The sequence below is a fragment of the Aquila chrysaetos genome, chromosome 10 (genome assembly GCF_900496995.4).
Source record: "Aquila chrysaetos chrysaetos chromosome 10, bAquChr1.4, whole genome shotgun sequence".
NCBI classification, from domain to species: domain Eukaryota; kingdom Metazoa; phylum Chordata; class Aves; order Accipitriformes; family Accipitridae; genus Aquila; species Aquila chrysaetos.
Window position 1 is genome coordinate 19,456,813 of NC_044013.1, and position 21,695 is coordinate 19,478,507.

General features: G+C 36.3%; 1 protein-coding gene across 8 annotated transcripts in view; it reads right to left on the bottom strand.

The window, feature by feature from the left end:
- Nucleotides 1–21,695, bottom strand: part of RHBDD1 (rhomboid domain containing 1) — a 118,341-nt gene that overhangs the window by 90,903 nt on the left and 5,743 nt on the right. For 7 of the 8 annotated variants that reach the window (XR_005933490.1, XM_030029279.2, XM_041127020.1 and 4 more), the window contains exons 2-5: nucleotides 17,874–18,392; nucleotides 14,075–14,207; nucleotides 5,166–5,254; nucleotides 2,886–2,936 (exon numbers count right to left, since the gene is read on the bottom strand). Coding sequence is in view for 7 of the 8 variants with exons in the window: in XM_030029279.2 (XP_029885139.1) it covers nucleotides 2,886–2,936; nucleotides 5,166–5,254; nucleotides 14,075–14,207; nucleotides 17,874–18,306 (706 nt within the window). In the remaining variant the exon portion in view is untranslated. Of the gene's footprint in view, nucleotides 1–2,885; nucleotides 2,937–5,165; nucleotides 5,255–14,074; nucleotides 14,208–17,873; nucleotides 18,393–19,647; nucleotides 19,998–21,695 lie in introns of those variants that run through there. The other variant, XM_030029282.2, reaches the window with a different exon arrangement.

The window sequence follows — 21,695 nt, forward strand, 5'->3', positions numbered from 1 at the left end:
TGCTCAGAAAGCCATAATCTTTTATTTTACAACGAGAAACAGTTCGGTAACATTGACACATTCAAGGTGTTCCTATTAATCAAAATAAATATCCTAATACTTTATTCATGAACTGCATTTAGAGAAAACCTAATTCAGTTAGTAAATACCAAATGTGTTAAAATTACACTTAAAATAATTTTTTTCTTCTAAAGCTGTTTCCTTGTAATGTTTCATAAAATCTGTTCTGATCATAACTTCATCTATTTTTCTATTTAAATTGGTATTTAAAGGCAGATAGTAATAAATCAGCAATACCAGAAAATGAAAAATTAATCAAGATATGCATCATTAGCCCATGACACTAGAATTTTCTTAATTCACAGATGGCCAAATTTATTACATATATCATACACCAAGCAAAAGGTTAAATCTTCCATAAAGACTTCTGCAAATAGGATGAAAGACAATTACAAAGTATATACACAGGGAGTGAACATAACAAATATACATTTTTTGTAAATTGCAGTTGTAAGTCATTTTAGAGAAATTAATTTGGTACAAAAAAAAAAAAAAGTAGTTACAACTAAAGCCAAGCTTGGAAGACAGGATAATTGAGGTTAACCCTCTCCTTTAACTCCCTTTTGTCCACAACAACTCAAAGCAACAGCATGGCTACTTCGGGGACTGCCCAAGCGTACTGGGTTTGTGTGGCAAGGTTTTGGTAGCAGGGGTGGCTTCTGTGAGAAGCTGCTGGAAGCTTTCCCTATGTCCCACAGAGCCGATGCCAGCCGGCTCCAAGACGGACCTGCTGCTGGCCAAGGCCGAGCCCATCAGCGATGGTGGTAGCGCCTCTGGGAGAACAGATTTAAGAAGGTGGGGGCAGCAGGGGGGGAAACCTGAGCAACAGAAACAGCAGCCGGAGAGAGGAGTGAGAACATGTGAGAGAAACAGCCCTGCAGACCCCCAGGTCAGTGAAGAAGGAGGTGGAGGAGGTGCTCCAGGTGCCGGAGCAGAGATTCCCCTGCAGCCCGTGGGGAAGACCATGGTGAGGCAGGCTGTCCCCCTGCAGCCCAGGGAGGTCCACAGGGGAGCAGATGTCCACCTGCAGCCCGGGGAGGACCCCACGCCGGAGCAGGGGGATGCCTGACGGAGGCTGTGACCCCGTGGGAAGCCCGCGCTGGAGCAGCACACCCAGGCCCTGATGGACTGAACAGTACCTGTAGCTAGGTGAACATTTTTAATGGGGCTGAGACTGCCAATCATAGAAACAGGTAGCTCATGCCCTCTACATAGTCTATGTTGACATCTTACTTCATTTCACAATATTAATTTTTTTCTATTTCTTTACTGGCCTTTAGATCAAGTGGTTTTTTTACTTGAGAACTGGAATAACGGAAATCCTGGGTAAATATACTTTTAAGTTACAACAATCCTTGTTGCTGTTGGTAAGGAAAGTAGGTTAAGATCTTTTGGTTAGGAATTACAAAACAAATGCTTCAAAAATATTCAAGGGCCTATAATCTCACTTGTGGGAATTACTAAATGTAATAATAAAATTGGAGGTAGATCATGGAAGACAGAATTCATCATGGAGGATAAAAGCAGCACTAACCTTGGCTTACTGTGGCTCAGAGTAAGCACGTCTCACTTTTAAAAAATTAAAAGCCCTGCATCACTAAACATCAGGGAGCAGTAAGAATGATCAAATGTATGAAATAGTTTTCATATAAGCAACCATATAGACTACAACTTTTCAACCAGAGAAAAAAGATGACTATGGTGAGTATAGGACTGAAGTCTATAAAACCATAAAGAATATGAAGAAAGTATGTGAAGGATGAAGGTTTAGTTTCCCTTCCCAGAGAAGAATTAGCGTGCATCAAATGAAATTAGCAGCTAGCAGGTTCAAAACAAACAAAAATGACAGATTCTACACCAGGAAGTAAACTGTGAAATAATTCTTCTATGATGTTGTAGGAGTTAAAAGAGTTCACGCCAATTCAAAGAGCTTTTGACAAATTCATGGAAGAAGAATCTATCACGGGCTATTAAAGACAAAATTCCCCCATAAAACTTTCTGCTGAGAACATCTTTAAGTCAAAAGCCCCTGCACACTGGCAGATATTTGAGGGAGTTATCACTATATATTTATCCTGTTCTTACATCAGATGTCCAGGAAAGAGTATAAATCACTGCAGGAGAAGATACACTAGGCTATACATCTCTTAGCTCTGATCCAACCCACAGCTCTTCTCACAGCTGGTTCCTATTCTGTCCCTCCCAGACAAGGCCTCCATCTATTATTTCTATACACTCCACATATAATGACTCAATGTTCTGCACAAGTGAATCAAACATGCTACATTCAAAGTGTGCCAGTATTCCAACTATCCATCTATATACTGTGAAGATAGTCTAAATTTATTCTGGTGAGGAGTGGGCTTTTTGCATGTAATTTAAATCAAGATTTTAAAAAGCATTCAAAGGAAGAAGTTCCTTGTCGGACAGGGGAAAAAAATAAATCCAGAATGGAACAGATAAATTTGCCAGATCAGGGCAGATTTACCAAGGTTCAAAGGGCTGCTTTCAGTAGACACAATTTTCCCCCCGATACACCTTCTGCAAAAGGGATGATATTTCCCCAGGGTAGCATTTTATGAAGTCATGACCTTAATTTGAGGTTTAAAGCCTGTTGTACAAAAAACATCCACGCAGTTCCCTAAAAAAGAGGTGAGACATGGCCAGAGAACTAATGCAAGTTTAGCAACTATACATATATGCAGAATATCTTGTATATTATGTATGTTTCCATTTAACTAGCTCCTCTATAGGTTTTCTTTCATTAGCAAAAATGATTTTTAAAGCTGGATTAAGTTTTTAGGTAAGTGGGTGAGAGTACCTACCTGAATAGTAGTCCCTTGGCCTGGCAGGGTCAGTGAATGAAGAAATGCCACCTAAATAAGAATAACACGCGTACTATTAGAATAAAATAATCACATTGTCTTTCTTTATAAAATACAAAAATCAAATTTAAAGTACTTCTTCTTTCAGTCTGTTTCATAAGATACAAATATGAAATCACGCATATGTCTGAATTTTTCTGGCATCAGTGAGAAAATATAGTATTGGCAAGCTTGTATGTTGTTCCAGATTTTATAGTAGTGTGCCATGTTTAAGCAACATATCCATGTAAACTAGAAAAATGCAAACCAACCCAACAAATGTTCTCCAGAACATATAATGAATAATTTCTGCACTAAGACTGGACATTGGTCAAAAGGGGTTAATGCACAGAAAACTGAGGACTGGAATAACAGTTCACTGTTTCTGCTCTGCTACATAGGAGAAAAAGATGACCTGTGTACTGGAACACTCCTTCCTCCAGATCTTAGTCACACAGCAACAAGATCTCCACAGGATGTTTTACTAACAGTGCCATTGGTTTTATCAGAAAATCCTAGAATAATTCAGTTTGGAAGGGACCTCAGAAGGTCCCTAGCCCAACTCCCACTCAGAGCAGGATTAGCTATGAGATCAGACCAGGTTACTCAGTCAGGTCTTTACCTTGGTCAAGTCTTGAAAACATGCAAGGATGGAGACTGCTGACATCTCCCTAGGCAGCGTGATCCGATGCTTGACTGTTCTAATAGTCATTAGATAGCCCTCCCATGCCACAGAAACATTTAACTAATGTGACTCTCTATGTCTGTTCACTCCAGTGGGGTAAGAAATCTGATACTTTGGTCTCTATTTTTCCCACTTAAAAACTGCTAAACATTCATGACTGTCCTGGTTTCAGCTGGGATAGAGTTAATTGTCTTCCTAGTAGCTGGTACAGTGCTATGTTTTGAGTTCAGTATGTGAAGAATGTTGATAACGCTGATGTTTTCAGTTGTTGCTAAGTAGTGTTCAGTCTAAAGTCAAGGATTTTTCAGCTTCTCATGCCCAGCCAGCCAGAAAGCTGGAGGGGCACAAGAAGATGGCACAGGACAGAGCCAGGGCAGCTGACCCAAACTGGCCAACAGGGTATTCCATACCATGGACGTCACGCCTAGCATATAAACTGGGGGATGTGGGGGCGGGGGGATCACCGCTCAGGGACTAACTGGGCATCGATCGGCAGGTGGTGAGCAATTGCGCTGTGCATCATTTGTACATTCCAATCCTTTTATTATTACTGTTAACACTAATAAAATGACATCATTATCATTATTAGTTTCTTCTTTTCTGTTCTATTAAACCGTTCGTATCTCGACCCATGAGTTTTACTTCTTTTCCTGATTTTCTCCCCCATTCCACTGGGTGGCGGGGGGAGTGAGTGAGCGGCTGCGTGGTGCTTAGTTGCTGGCTGGGGTTAAACCACAACAATGACTTACAAACTGTATCACCAAACTGCAATAAAACCTCCTGTGAAAAGCATACACATGTGAACAAATTTCCCACTATACAAACATCGTATCCATGGTCAACTTGATGGCACAGTCATGAATAAAGTATTCAACCTACTAACTAATCAGACATAAAAACCAAATATTCTGACAACCAACCCCAGCACAGCTGTTGTGACAGGGCTTAGACTTCCAATTAGAACACTTAATTTATGGGAGTGTTCATATGAAAGTTTGCAGGACTGTATTTAAAATAATTGTTAGACTAAAGATGCCTAAAGATACAATCTTTTTTAAAAATAAGTATTACTACAATATGAAAAGCTGTAGTAACACGTTGGAGAGCTTGAGAACTCCAGTAACAATTTCTCAAGCATCCCACAACCTTTTTCAAACTGTAGGGACTTCCACTAGAATGGACAGAAGTAGTAGAAATCAACATGGAAACATATTGTATTCTGGCATATTTTTATGGCTTTACCACACTTCATTTAAGTAACATTTTCATTGACATCCTGTGTGAAACATTTTACTTTAAATAAACATTTAAAAAGAAGGGTAAAAGGTATGCCTCTAAGCGAAAATATCTGAAAGATGCATTTACTGGTTCTTATCAACCATATTTAAGAAAAAAAAGTTGTGTTTTTTCTTCTGCATTCACTTTAATAATCAGCATATCTTTAATTGCCTAAAAACTTGCTGGAATGGCCTGAATTTCTATACACAAAACTTACTGAATTTTAAAAATAAAAGCATCTCTTATGCAAATTCCATAAATTGAACAAAATTAAATACCTGCACAGGCTTTCATGATCTTTTTCAGAGGTCCCATAGTGTACATCAATCCAACAAGAATCCCTGCCAGATGCCCAGCAAAAGAAGTCCTACAAAAAAGGAAAATCTTGTGAGTGATAGAAGACTCTTTTTGTAGGGGTCCAGAAGGGGAAGTGCAGAATTTATAACCGAGAAAGTCCCCAAGTGAGAGCAAGCATAGCAAAATGACTTGCCTGCAAGGACATAGTACCAAGTTTCTTTCTTCATAACTACCTTAAAATTGGTAGGTATATACAGTTACAGAAAAGTATCGAACAAATATCCTGAAGAAGCTGGAAACTAATTGGAGAGATCTTTTAAATTGCTTATCTAAAGGACAGAATACAATTTCCCTAAAGGCGTTTAAAGACTTACTGAGGTGGGAAACTAGTTTTAATCTATAAAAAATTAAATCCACAGAATTATGGTGAAATGTCTAAGTAGGATCTACCAGAACCATTTACAGTTTCAGGTGAAAGCATACAGTACTTTCTACTGCACTATCAACACAATCCTACAATTAGTCTGAAATAAGCATGAATGCAGATCCATTGCAATCTTTGTAATACAGTGCCTTCAAAATTTAAAGAATGAGTGAAATGCTGAGATCCAAATTCTTTTCTATACACACCAACAATTTCTTTAAAAAAAGATCATTGCCCATTTGCATATAGAATGAAAAGGCTTTAGAGTCTTTTGAGAAATCAACATGGAAGCATATGTTTACAGTAAATAAGGAGATTTTCTCCAAGTATTGCCATGACTATGGGGTACTCTCTAAATTCAAAAACCAATTTTCAGCATTCAAGTTAAGAGTTAAACACTTTGGTGTTTAATCAGGTTTAAACATTAAGAGTAAAATCTGTTGAGTTTAAACACCATTTGTAAATTGTTCACCTCTATTATGAAGTTAGAGAAGTCAATACACTAAACATTAAGATTTCCTAGTATATGCAATTATAAATAACTCAGTTCACTAGGTTTATACTGGTTGTCTAAAGATTCAAGTAATATGAGCTTTCTTGCCTTTATAAAGGAGAAATGAAACCTCTGTTTAATGTAAAAATAGATTTAAACATTACGTTTTTTACATTCTGGTCAGAAATCCGAACAAGTTACACAGATGATAGCATATGCACTCATGACAATACAACTTCCAGGCATCACTGGTAAGAGCATACAAGAAAATGCATGTGTCACTAGAGGGAGATAAATACCAAATGTAAATTCATTCTCTTGCCACCTACTTAACCACAAACTTGTATTCTGCTATGCAGAGCTGCAGTTCTCCCCCATAAGTAACCAACAATTTTTTAAGAGTACCACATAAATGCTGATGTGAAAATTTATAGGCAAGAGGTAGTTACCAAAATAAATTATCTATAAGGAACTAATTTTCCAAACAGATTTTTCTGGAACAGATTTTCCAAATTTGTGAAAAATACATGCCTGACTTGGAAAATGTCTGTACACAGAAAACATTAAATACTTCAAGATGCCTTACTCGAGAAATCACCAACATGAGATTGATTCACCTATATTCCTGGCAGTGTTTTAAACAAATTTTATGCTCATCTTGATTTATCTGAGCACAACACTGTTCCACAAAACCCAGAATCAAGGTCTTTGCTTGCCATACAGTGAAGCTGTATATTTACACAATACGAATAATCAAAAACCTTCAACTTCAAGAAGTCTATAGGGGGATAATTTCCACTTCATGTCTATTGAATAGGTTAGTATACTAGATGCCTAAACATTATTGACTGTTTAATTATAAATTTAATTCAAGTAGAAACTTATAATGAAAATGTTTAAACTGTTTTCTAAATGAAAAATAATATCAGATACACTGTCACACATATATACTATCACTGACATGCAGAAAATGAGTACATTTGATAAATCACATCAAATTTTCACCATACACTCTCACAAAATTAATTTGAGTGTGATCAACAGTATCACCTTGCTACTTGTAATTGCTAAGGAAAAGCAATTCTGTAGAGTACAGAAAGACAGCTTCCCTTACATTAACAAAATGCTTAATGTTACAGCCAAGTTAAGCAAACGCCACTTCATTTTAGAACATGTTACACTGTAATTTACTCAAATGATAACTTAATATCTTTTTTTTGCTAATGCTTGGTATCATTTATATTATGGAAAACATCTTTATAGATATTTTCCAAACATAACAACCAAAACATACAGATAATACGCAATTTTACAAAACAAAAAGAGCAGTTTTAATAAAAACTTTTAATGTTGTCAAAACAAATTAAAAAAAAAAAAAAAAACAAAAAAAACCAACCAACAAACTATGCAGCAAAATTCTGAATTAGTTAACTTGTGCCTTTTTCCAGCTGTTCTGAGGATGGGTAAGGTTCCAGAGGACTGTAAGGGTATTTCTATTCCCATTCTTAAGCAGGGAAAAGAAGGGGGGGGAGACAAATAGAGAAGGAGGAGGACTCTAGTCAGAGGACTACAGACTAATCACTATCTTCTGCTCTCAAGTAAAACTATTTGTTCAACAATTACTAGGACACATAATTTATGCATACAACCAAGGTAAGAACACCAGAAAACACATCTGTCAAGAACAAATCATGTCAAATCAACCAAAATTCCTCCTTTGACAGGGCAACAAGCCTCATGGAAAGGGAGAATTAGCAGATGTCACACATGCTGTAAGAATGCAGCACTGTCTCACAGCATTTGTCATAAAGAAGACTGAAACACCTTAAACTCTAAAACTACACTAAGCAGATCCATAAGTGGTTGGTAAGCCAACTTAATACTTACCAGTGACTCATTATCAAACTTAGGCTATGAATCAAGTGGATTTCCACAAGTCTATTCCAAATACTAGTTACAAATGACAAGCTAAGAGAAGCTGTAAGGGTCACTGGAGATGTCATTACAATTTAGAGCAACCTTGACAAAATGAAGTAGTGGTTTGGAAAAAACAGGGTGCAATTCTATAAGACAAATATGGAGTTCTGAACATATCACAGAAATCATCAACTATACAAACAGGCTAGAAGTGACTGGCTAGTAGGAGAGCTTCAGGATAGAACCTAGGGCACACGGTAAATTATACAATAAAGCACAGATTGACATGTCACACCACCATAGAAAAGACAAGTATTTTACTGGAAATATGTAAACAGCAGCACTATCTGGAAGTAAAATGAAGTAGCCTTCCACTCTACTCAGCAGTGGTTTCAGCTGAAGAACTGAGCCTACTTTTTGCATACTGCACAAAAAGAAGAGCAACAAAAAAACTCAGAGCCCACAAAACCACTTCTGAGAAAAGACTGAAGGGATCACAATCACTTAAATCTACTGAAGAATTCTGTCAGATACAATAGTCTTAAAATATGGAAAAGATTGTCACAAATAGGAATGAATACACTCTCCACATTCTCTATCCATAGTGTAAGGAGTAATGGACATAAGTCACAGCAAGAGATTTAAAAACATTTCAGTAGTAGAACAGACTGCCTGGAGAAACTGGGGGGTCTCCATTCAAATGAGGCAGAGACCTCCCAGATCCTGCTGGGTTTGGGGCCCATTCTCTCCCATGCTTGCCTCCGCTTCGCAAGGCAAAATGACAGGGCTACTACGACTCTGCAAAGAGCAATCAGAGTTTATTATAGTGATGATCTTTAAAAGTGCATTAGACTAAATATTGATAAGTATAAATTATATATACACACATATATGTTTATATATAAACATATACATGTTTGTCCTGATGTTATCACTCAGAGCATTTGTTCTGAGATCAGATTCACTCAGATCCTCTATAATCTTTCTTATTTCATAAAAAAGTAGACTGGAATCATTCAATTTAACTAAATTACATAAAATAACTGTTTTACACATGCAATTGATGTTCTCCTATCCACATGCCTTAGTCCAAAGTGGATACTCATATTTCCAATGAACTTCAATATATTTGAACAACTAATCCTGAATAATAATTCAATGTCACGCTTGTTGAGATTTTACTACATTTTACAGTGAATTTTAATTTTCAGTAGATTGCCTTTTTTAAAAATTTGTATAATAGATTTCTTGCCTATAAGGCTAAGTGTTACCTGCAGAAACAAAGTTAATGGCAAAAATACAAATGTTTTCACAAGGCAGGATTATATGCAAAATTTAGAATTAAATGTCAGGGATTTTGGCTGAAAAGAAATTAATAAACAGTTTACAAAAAGCACAATAAATTGTGTGAAGAAGTCTTGTCCAAGCACATATTACCAAGGCTCCTTTCACTTTTATTATAAATTCCACTCCTCTTTCTTGTCTAATCCAGAAAACTGAGGTTACTCCTATTTTCTGCTTTTTATATACAGAAAATAATCCTGGGTATAATTAAGAACTCTTACAGTATTAGCGATAAAGCAACCTCCATTATCAACCGATTCCAAAATAGGCTTTTTACACTATCCATAAGAATAGAAATGTCTTGACTGGAATGTATATTTGACTAGGTAAAAATTTACTGGTATTTTTCAGTTAGACTAACAAAGAAACATTCGCATGATGGCAACATGATAAACTACTGCCTTTTTTCCTGCTGGTTAATTACAAAAAATTGACATAATTTTTTTTTCACAGTACAATTTTCAGTTTCTATAAAACAAGCTGAACTTTGAATGGGAATAAAACCAGGTTTCTTGACTTTTTAAATTGCATGTTTTTTCTCTAAATGTCAATGAGCTTTATCAATATTAACTAATGCTCTCCCTGGTACCAAGAAATTCAAATGATGTCTCATTCAACTTTTTGTTTGAAAACATAGATATCCCCAGAGATCTTACTTATGTCAACCATTCACTTCATACTAACGATAATTATACAATATGTCTTAATACTGTTTCCTGAAGACATGTGCCATCAAGCTGATGTGCACATTACTTCAGAAAAAATCTTCTAAACAGAATTAATTATACTTTTTCATTTGGCTGTGAAATTTCCATGAAAACTGGTATCACTAGAGGGAAAAACATTTGGACTGCATTTGCTTTTCAAGTGTGAGAGATTCTGACCCAATGTTTACAAGCTTCTCAGTATTAATTTTTACATTAGTATTGTTCCAGTATCCTTACAATGAATTCAAATCAATTCCTCAGTGTTGGTGAATTTATCCTGCATTGTTTCAATTCTGTGGTGTCAGCCAACTGACTCAAGAAATGCAAACAGAGCAAGAAAGTCTACACCTATCACTTCCATAACTTCTTCCTAACAGCAAACCCCAGTCTGGTAGGCATTATTATTTATACATGCAATTCTCCCACAGGACAAAGCCGCTTATTTAGCAACAAAAGTATGTCTTTAGCTTAAGCCACTGCTGTAAGTCTTTTGTGAAAAGATCTTATTTCCATGCATCTCCTATACGAAGGCTAGGCTAGGAAGCATGCATTCACTAAACAAGCAAACAAAGGAATAATATCAAAGTGACATACTACAAGAATCTGGACCAACTTCATTTTTGAAAAACAATTTTTTGAGACCATGGGAATCAAATCCATGTATTTATACATAGTTTATTTTCAAATTAACACAAGCACAGAGTCACCTGCACATGACAATTTAAACACTTTGCTACAAAGTTTAATCTTACTTAGAAAGTAGGCCATATAGTCAATTTACCAGTGCTAAACAACCTACCTGAATGCAAATTAAACCAAATTAAATGATTGCATAAGTAAAAGTCAATTTGTTTTACACAGCCCCATACAGGAAAATGCCATTGCTTCTTTAAATGGAAATGGGAAACTTGTTAGTAATTTTGTAACGTTGGGAAAACAGCACAGAAAAGTAAAAGCTAGGGTTGAAAAAAGAATGAAAGGCTATAAAATGGTTGTCATCACGTAATGCCATTCCTGTCAAACCTGGGGTTTTTTTGGTTGATCGGTTGTTCTTAGCCCTTTTGTTCCTGAGGAACAGTTCTCGTCAATAAACAGCATAATAAACAGTTCCACAGTAAATCTGACTGATGACCAGTGATGACTCAGTGATATCCCTAAGCATTAAACAAGGGAGAAATTAAAAAAGCAGATGAAAAAGGAAACATACAGAAAAATCTCATGAGGTTAAGTTTATTAGAGTTATGCAAAATATTTGTATGCACACCAGACACTGTACCAGGATTGAGACTGAGAAGGCTACAGGGCAAAATAATCAAAATTTAAGACCAGATTTGTCAAAATATGTTCTTATATTTTCAAATATATATAAATTATTTTTTGTGGGGGTTGTTTTTTATTTGGGGGGGGTGTGTTGGGGGTTTTTTGTTTGTTTGCTTTTTTATGAAAAGCTCAGTATTCCTATTATGTTTACCTGTTTTGACAGTGATCTGCTTTGAGATTTTGATTTCCCATGGATCCTTGAACCCAGGTGAAATGAAGCAACAACTAATTGTCATTGTTGATTCATTACACATTACAACTGTATAACATTTTCAATTGCCAGCTGTGAATGCTATGACAATGATCTGCATCTCTATTGCCAAATGTAGATCTGTTGCTGTGCTCTTGTTCTTGTGTGGAATAGTTCTCAGTTTGCAAAGTCTTCTCTATTTTTTAAGATGAAGAATGCTAACAAGCATCTTAAATTGCCAAAAAAAAGGTCAACAGAACTGGCTCAGATCAACACTTATCAATACAGCTTATTCAGAAAAAGTTATTAAGAAAAACTTGGAAACAAACTTAAGGCTAGAATTAATTTAGAAAATAGAAAAAACTCAAGTCAGAATTATACATTTCATGGATTGCATCATTCACAGATCTGGAAAATGTTATCAGACACCTGAAAGTCAGTAACTATAAAACCTACCAAAACACAGGTCAAAAGGAGGCCTAAAGAAATGCCCAAGTCAATTTTCAGAGATGCAGTGAGCTACAGAAATGTTAGACATCTTTGAGATCCTCTGAATTCCAGAATAGCAAGTCTCACTATTTCTGACAAACTGCGAAAAGAGCAATTCTGGACAGTCACAATATCAAACCTCAACACTTCTGAACGCCGAAAAAATAACATCCTCTACTCTTCTCCACTCCCAACTTTCCACTCTCCCATTATTTTCATCCTTTGTTACTCTCAACTTTCTGAAAAAGAAGTTTGAAAAAAACTGTAATGTCCAGCTTTCAACCCCAAAGTGTCATCTTTGTCAATCTGATAAATATTTGAGTTAGTTCAGAAACACCCTGAAAGATAAGCTTTTCCTTCAATAGCGAGTATAGGTAAAGTACCTCCACGCAAAAAGGGATAGATGACTTAAGATACCACATGCCCAATTCTGGAAGATGCATAGAGATTAAACATAAGGTAACTTTACACATGCCTGTTCTTCCACCAAAGAAATAATCCCAATGATTGCTACAAAGCCTACATCTCAATATCCTCACTTTACAGAAGGCAAAGCTTAGAAGGATATTACATATCTTTTAAAATTTCCCTGTAACAAAAACATTAATGAGAAAGAAAACAATTAACAGATGCCAGTAAAACCCTAAATCCTCTTCTAGCACACAAATCAAAGTTTTCAATAGCATCAATATTACTTTTGAATCCTTCATTGGTTATGGATTCTCAAGTGATCCTGATAAATCATGCCACGATGGCAGGTCCAAATTTATTGCATGTCTTTGACTGGACAGAATTCTGCCTCAATTACTGACCTCTTATCTATTCAAAACTAAATTATGCAACTTTATCTACAAAGGGACACCATTTAATCAGACACTTCAAATATTACAACATGCCCTGAACACACAGATGAGCATGTAAGAGCAATGCTTTGAGAGCTACGATTGTTATAGTTCATTTCAAGGCAGTTGGCAGTTACTAATTAAACATGTGTTCTGGGACATGAATTTCCAGAGATTACTACTTGTTTTCTATGGCCCCCATTATCATTTAAGTGCTGTGAAATTGTCCTAACTATCAAGATTGCATGTAACAATGTAGACATTCTTTAGACCAGGCAGCAATCTAAGCTTCCATAAAATTATGAAAAGGCTTTTGACATTATTTCTGGACCTTCTATACACTTCCTACCCCAAAGACATTTCTCCAGTAATGCAACTGAAAAATAACAGCACCCAACCGCTAAACTCATGCTTTTCCTCTACCAGATACAGTATGATATGTTCATGGTTTTACTTAAGATATAATACTCTTTCATTATTCTTTAATAATAAAATAAACAGTAGTATTAAACAGATCACCAAATAAAACTATGTTCAGCTAGCACGGCAGTTTATATTTTTCAGAAGAATGTTTTTAATGCACTGAAAACTTTGGTTTTATACTTGTAGTAATGCCATGAAAGTGACCTCTCAGCTCACACTTAAAATTGCATTTGGGACAGAGCACTCCAGTTCTTCTACCTTTTAACCTAGGATTCCTTGCTGCAGTCAATCAGGCAGTAAGTCATAACACAATAAAACCATTGCTTAGCATAAATAATATTTGAATTCTCATTCTGGTCCAGGAAATGTTCTATCCGCTATATCATAGTATCTGATGAGCATGTCAGTACTGCTCCCCCCTCTTTTTTTAAAAATCTGAGAAGTGGGAAATTGTAAATAAACTGTGATTTGGTAGTTTGTAAGTTTGGTGTCTGTACTTCACATATATTCTCCAATATGATTGACAGTTATAATATACTATACAAGAAAATTACTGATTTGCAACTAGAACTCCAGAAATCAACTGCCAAAGAAGAGAAAGGCACTGTTCTCATAGGCAGGGGCAAATGAACAAATCCATTTGGATACCAGTTAATACTACACATACTTCATAATATATTTCAAACTACTTCAGGTAGCCCAAATCTCTTCTCGTAACTTTGAAATATTAAATGCACTTACCCTGGGGAGATTAAATGAATAGCCACCAGCTCTACCCAACAAGCATATTTACTGGGTATCTGTAATCCAAGGACACTGCTGACTCTTCCTGGATTGTAATGGTTGTTAAGAACTTTCAAAGCAAACAAGACTCCTGCAAACAAGAAGAAATCACATAAAGAGATAAGTACTTGCACCCAAATAATAAAGAAATGCAAACAACTTAACTACTGAAATTTAAGTACCATGCAGTTTCACAGCAGCACAAAGCATACTGTTGCATGCCAGAACAGTTCTGTTTTTTCAGTGATACTTCCCAGTGACTTTAAAAAAAAAAAAAAGGATTAAAAAAATTACACATTTGTATAACAGCCAATTCTAAGATGCTTTTTAATATGCCTATGCACTGTAGCTATTCAGGTATTCAAAACAATACAAGCAATTTTAAAATGGGAGTTCTGTTTGACATAATTGACAAAATTATTGAACTCAAAAAAATGTTCCGTGAGTTGAGAAAAGCCATTACTGAAAACAAGACAAACGGAGACGTGAAGCTCAACAGTAGGCTCAAACTCTGAATTAATGGAAAATCATCTTACATATATTCCAGAATCACTTGTTTCTGAAAAAAAAAAAGTACATAAATCACCTTCACTCACAATAAATAACCATTCATTTCTAATTGACTGCAACTGTTTTATCATGCAAGCAAATAGCCAATGACAGAATGAATTCACATAATTTATTGGAACTTTCAAAATGTTTTTGAAAAATCTCCTCTCAAGAGAAAGCTCACACAGTTGTCTGAAAAAAAAAACTGAAAAATTGACAAGTAAAAGATTTGACATGAAAAAGATAGCAGAGTTTAACATCAATACAGATATACTAAATAAAAACACAAAAAAGGTTTCCCTCCCCTTCTAACACCATAGAAAACAAGAGACAGCAAAATTCCTTAATCTACCCAGTGATGTAAATATTGCTGTTTTAGGATCAAATATAAACAGGAATGTGTGTATGCACATCCACACACACTCATGCTATTTGCTGCTGATAAAACTGGACTTGTTCAGAAACTATGAATTTACCAAAGGGGAGATATATTCAATAGCAGCAGTGTAGTTTAGGAGTCATCTCCATCCAATCCACCCTGGGCTCGCCAGAACCCTGTCTATACAGCTTCAATTTTTTTTTTTTTTTTTTTTTTTTTTTAAGGTTTAAGTGTCTATTGGAACTGCCTGACCTGGTCATCAGGTTCCATGCAAGGGGACAAGGGGCAGGTCTGTTTCATCCATTTAAAATAAAATAATAAAAAAAAATCCAGTCATCCTAAAACTCTTAAAACCTGTTAAAGTGAATGAGTCATAAATATGCATACTGACTGGCTCTTAAAGAAATAGCTATCAGGAAAATACTTGTATTTTTTTCAACAGCTGTTCCATATACATGCCACTTGCCCCAACTGAAGAGAAATTACCTATGCTGAAGATCATGCTGAGAATGTTGAAGGTTTAGAAAGATCGACTATACATACTGTCAGAGCTACTTTAAAATCTGCTGCCCAAATAATGGTCAAATGCATGTGCACATAGGCTGCAGTCACACATTTCCAAGCTTTGAATACTCAAAAGATGCTGCAGAAGGTAAGTGACATCAGAACAGGTTGCAATACTCAATGCTAGATCTGAACTATGCATCTTGCAGAACATGTAAATTAAAAACCAGTTAGATAATCCCTAAATTGAGAAAAAGTTTGACTTCTTGTCCTCTGCACAAATGTATATTAGAGGCTTAGTCCCGCTCTCTTTTTAGTTCACTAAAAAATCTAAAATATATGTTCCAGCTGATACTGTAGTATGGCTGACATGAGTCTCTTGGAAAGAATGAAATGGGGATCCCATCTGGCCCATCACCAATGCTCTTCAGTAACTTGGTGCCTTTTGCAGTAAAGCACGGGAAGCCATAAACCTGCATCATCTGGATAATTATATCACTAAATCTAACTTCCCTTCTGTTGGTTCAAGGAAAGGGACATCTAAGTTGCTATCTTGCTAAGTGAGAAGCTGGAGACTAATCTGGTGACAAAACCTTACAGTGAAATCTTAACGCTACCCTATTATATGGTAGTATTATATTCCCAGTTATATAGTATAAAGAAGTTTCATCATAAATTCTTGAAATATTCACCCTTCTCATTCCTATTAAGAACTGGATTGATACTAAGCTGTTTTAAGGTATGGACTGACAGGAACATAGAGGAAAAACCTCACATGGATCGTGCATTGCATAAGTGAAGACCCAAAATGGATACTACTTCACAACTTCTAGGTCTCAACTTCTCATCCTACAGTCTAGAATGATACAAGAGGTTCAAAAAGAAGCTTGAGGGCAGCATCTCCCAGTTGTTCACAGAGAGTAGTATTACAGAGCACACTTCCCCCACAAATCACCCAGAAATAGTTGGAGTACTGTATAAGAGCAAAGCCTAGAAAGTCCAGCTGAGACTAGACTGAGGGCACATATTTCAGTCATTTTACCACTAATAGTAAACACTCAGTAGGGTTCTGCAGTCACTGTTAGGGAACAGCAAGAGTGAGATGCTCCACAAAGGAAGGGTATCAAAAGGGAACAGGGAGGCAAGCAGGCGGCAACCTCTCCAGTCAGGGCCCGGTCCCATAGTCCTTGGGCAAAGCGCACTGGGCAGGCTGGTGACGGTAAGTGGGGTTGGCCAGGAGCCCAGATCAGCAGGCACAACCTCCTGACAAAGCAGAGCCAAAGAAAGTCAGGAAGTCAAGTCAGGCCAGGTCAGCGAAGCACATGGCCAGGCACAGGTGCGACGTAGCTCAGACAGGGACAACGCAGAGGGCTTGAGCTTAAAAGCAGCTGCTGAGCAATGGGGTAAAAGGCCCCCAGCGAAGCCTCTCTCAGCTCTCTCGCACACCTCTTTTCCCACTAGTCTGAGGTAGGTCGCAGCTACCCCATGTCAGAGCTGTCCTTAAACACAGGCAGTCAAACCCCTCAGAGGAAGAGGTTGCACTCAGGGCCCCTGCAGCCACCATAAAGGCCAAGATTAGAACTGGGCATGTCTTGTTACCAAAGGGTGGGTGACCAGATAATATCTGAAGCTCCAAATGAGCAACTACCAGGATGTTCCAACTAGTACAGATTCAAATACCACAAGGAACCCTCAGAGGTGGTGTTGAAGCACCTTTCTCAGAGGTTGAAAAGGAGGGCTTGCCTTCTAATGCTAGGTCCCAATGACAGCAAGGAAAAACCCTACACACCTAGAAGAGCAGTGCTACTTCTCCACTTGACTGCAGATTTTTTTAAAGAGAAGTAGTTCATTGACTTGAAACTTTGATCTCCTAAATGAGAAGACAAGACCATCACTGGAAGACGACCAAAATCAGGTGCTTGGATGTTTCTAGCAGAAGCAAATTTAGGGGAGTCTCTCTAAAGACAGGCATGAATAATTTGTAATTTGAAGACAAAAATTTTAAAGTGATAGGCTTTTCTAGAACACACCCAACAAGCATTATTGACATCAGAAAATGAAAAGCTTCAGACTTCAAATAGTCAGTAACATTAAACAGAAGACATAATTCTACTAGGATGATCATATTTTTCATGTTCTCAGGTAAAGATACTGCTGGTCACAAGAACATGAACTGAACCACATAATGTCCATACCCAAAGTACATGCTTTAAATTAAAAACAGGATAACTTTACTGTCCATTTTCTGCATTCAACAAATATTGTTATACAGTACTTATAAGTATTAATTTTACGTATGTAAATTGGAACAGCTATGTGCCTTACCTGAAAAACCTACGGCACAATTCATTTCATATGAAGGATCATCCAGAATTTCCATAAGCATGAATTCCAGCACCATATAAACAACTCCAATCAGCACTGAAAATACTGCAATTATGTATGCAAACCATATGCTCTTAAGCTTTTTTTCCAGCATTATCCCCTTCCAAAGCATGGAAATCATGTTATAATATAAATGCCAGTCATCTGCATGGTGGACAGGAGAAAGCAGTAAACGCTGCCAGTTCTTTCTGTAGAAGCCTTCATTTACACTGATACACACTTCAGGCAGTGGCCTCACAGGATTCAGAAAGAGAAAAATGTTCAGTGCAAGTACCCCAAGGGTAACAGAAGGAATATTCTGGAGCCCAACTTGAGAAATTTGATAAAGCAGCAGAAGCAGTCCAGCATTGACTCTTCCCTGCCTTCGTTGCATTATTACTTCTTATTCAAAAAAACGTGAAGATTATTTCGATGTCTAGTCTTTTGTTCAAATTCAAAACCATACAAGTTTTGGAAATTCTGAAAGAAAAAAGATAACTGCATTATTATACATATACAGGGGTGTTTTCAAGCTCATCACTGGTTTTGTTTTTGTTTTTTTTTAAACATAGCAAATTCTTCAAGCTAATTAGCTAAGATCTCTTCTTTAAATCAGAACAAAAATTCAAATGAGAAAAAAAAAAATCACAATTTTTAAACTGGTATAAGACACAAATAAAAGGGATTTATACAGATAATCCAGACATGCATTGTGAGAAAAAAGGAGTCTGCAACCTCTCTTTCATGTCCCTGGACAGGCTTTACTTCATCTATAAAATTCCTGGGTGTTCTACACATATTCTTATTAATAACCTGATTGACTCAGAATTATTAAAATTTCAGGAAGGGAACCAGTTAAAAATTCTTCTCTAGAGTCTCGGTTCTCAGGCTTCCTATCTTTGCTACATATATACTTTTTTTCATGACCATTTTTCCAACCTTTACAAATATTCAATACAAGCTAAGAATGAAAATTAAAAGTTACAATTTCAAAAAGTAACAGAGACACAGCTAAGTACCGCTAAACGTAAGCTTTGAAAATTGTTATTGCTTTCCTAGTGACTAGAATTCAATGTCTAGTATAAAAGTATGCGATGGAGAAAAAAAAACTGTAGGAGGAAATCATATACAAGAACAGCATATAAAATTTCCAGACAGTTATAGCAAAATATTAATCTCTGCCCTATTTATGCCAGATAAAATGGAGGATTAAAAAGGGCTATAAAAGTTCTAGATCTAGCTAGAAATAAGGTTACTATGGCAGAAATTAAGGAAGGGCATTGAGCTAAACTGTGCAAGCCTACAGAGGAGGGAGGAAGCTGCATTGGAGAATACAGCACAAGGTGATGCAGAGTTTCTAGAGAGTGGAACCACCTACAAAAGACAGGAAGAATTTCAAGTAGCTTCTGAGGGGTACCCCAACTTGCCCAGTACTACTATTTTTAGTTCTCAAAACTCTCCAAGATGGCACAACAATAGCGTGGCCAGTCTTCTCCACCTCTAGGATGCCAGTTCTTTGCTGCACTATTGAAGATACGTCATGCATTATTTCACACATAAATATCAACTATGCAAAGTCAGCAAAATACACTTACTCTTCAAAACTTTGCCATCAGGTTTCAAATGAAACTTCCTGAAATATCTAGATACATACAAAATTCTCATCTCAACACCCCATTCACCTCCTTTCCCATTATATTATAAAATAGTTAGAATAAGTTGCTAATATACTAACTTTTTATTTAGTTTAAATTCCTTTCCAATTCATCACATCAAATGCTTCCTCTGTAAACATTTTTTATTAGATAAACAAGCAACAATCTAATTCTTCTGGAGGACAGCAGAAAAAACCCTGAAGCCTTTACAAGGAAAAAAGGACAACAGCTCAAGATGCAAAATTTAACATTCTACATTATATCTATTAGGATTTACTAAGTTTCACACTTCTACAGATCATTGGCATGCCTACAAACACTTTACTAAACATTTTTCTTTAGGTATTCAGAATATCATTAATAATTTGATCAGGTTGCACCACACAAAGGAAGTGAACACATGGAAAAGAAGGAAATAACCTCTGAATGATGTAATCCTATAACAGCAAAAGGAACTAAGAAAACTGCACAGGGCTGAACATCAAAGAAGATCATCCAGGGGCCAGCCTACCTCCTCTACTTACATCTAAGTGAGAGGACCATATACTTCCATGCTAGTACACACATATAATTAATCAATGCCACTTCTTATAGTTAAGTTATTCTGATCTCTGGATTTCTCTTTAAATTGCATTTATGCTTATTATAGCACTTTAAGAGAAGGAAAAAACCACCCTGGTAGCGTCCTCAAAACAACTGCAGTAGAACAGAATGCAAGTAAACATATTTGCTACATTAAAAGGAAATTCACCACATTTTTTCCCATGGTCTAATCTCAGAGATGCTACATTAACATCTAAGCCTTGCCTAAAACAAAGTGGAAAGAGCAGAAACACACTTTATACCAGGCCTCTTGAACACATAACTAACTACACTGGTACCTTTAAAAACCAGTTTCTAATCCTCACAGTTTAACTACAGAGACTACAGCTGTAGTCCCTACTAAGTTAAGATGAGCTAAGACCTCTTAAAGTGTAAATTGATTGTTGCAGATAATAATGAACATTGTCAGCCTTTGACTTTCTAATGTCAACGTTAGAAAAAAAAGTACTGAGATAATCGCAAGTTTAATCAATGTAATTCTCTTTTTCCACACTACATGCTCTGATACCAGGTATACCAACATCCCCAAACTGTTCTTATATGCATCTGCCCAAACCCTTGACTTGCCTCATACCACTGACACAGCTACATTTTTTCCACCACAAAACAGCAGACATAAAAACTGTTAGAATTTAAAAGTCAAAATCATTTAAAAACAAGTTACACAGAAACTCCAAAAATCTTGCCATACCACCTTGTTCAAACTGCCAAATACTACAGTGTTACTTTTTAAAGTTTCCACCCCCTCTTTTGATACTCTCTGATTTCCAATTTAAATACTTTTAACACACCTGCACCTAGGAAGAGAAACCCTCATACAGCATATATCTGTACAATAATCATGTAACATGACTGGGAATGGTTTGCACCATGATTACAGTAGTGCTATGTATTATAAATCATTCCCATTATTGGGAACAAGCAAAAATGTCAGCCAAGACACATTATATGTTTGATTAGAAAGGAAAAAGACATAAGAAAGAAAACAGTAGTTATTTGAGAGCCTTCTGGAATGCAACTCACTTAAAATATATAGGGCTTTCAACTGTTTGAACATTCTTGCTCAGCCTCTACTGTGTTTATTAGAAGTCTAATGAGGTTTGAAACAATGAAGCACTTATTACTTCTTCTTTTTTGAAAACATGCCACCCACTTCAAAATGTACAAATTTCCAGAACAGACTTGAAATGGACATTTGTCTTGCATCTAGCCTGCCACGTGTCTGCATTTTTGTCACCTACTCAAGATAAATGTCTGAACTAACCATTCCTGGAATTTGTTTGTTTGTTTTGTACTAACCAAGTGCAAAGCATTTAAACTTTTATTTTTACTGTGACAACCCCCCTTACTCATTTGACAACCATAAAATATTATGACTTCATATTACTGAAAAATCATGTAATAAAGTAAATATTTTAGTAAATACCAGTTAAAATTAAATGTTATACTGTCTTTTCTTACAGCCATAATTTGAAGTTAGAGGAAAAGAATCTCCCTGTACCCTTGCTCTCCCCAAAATGGACGT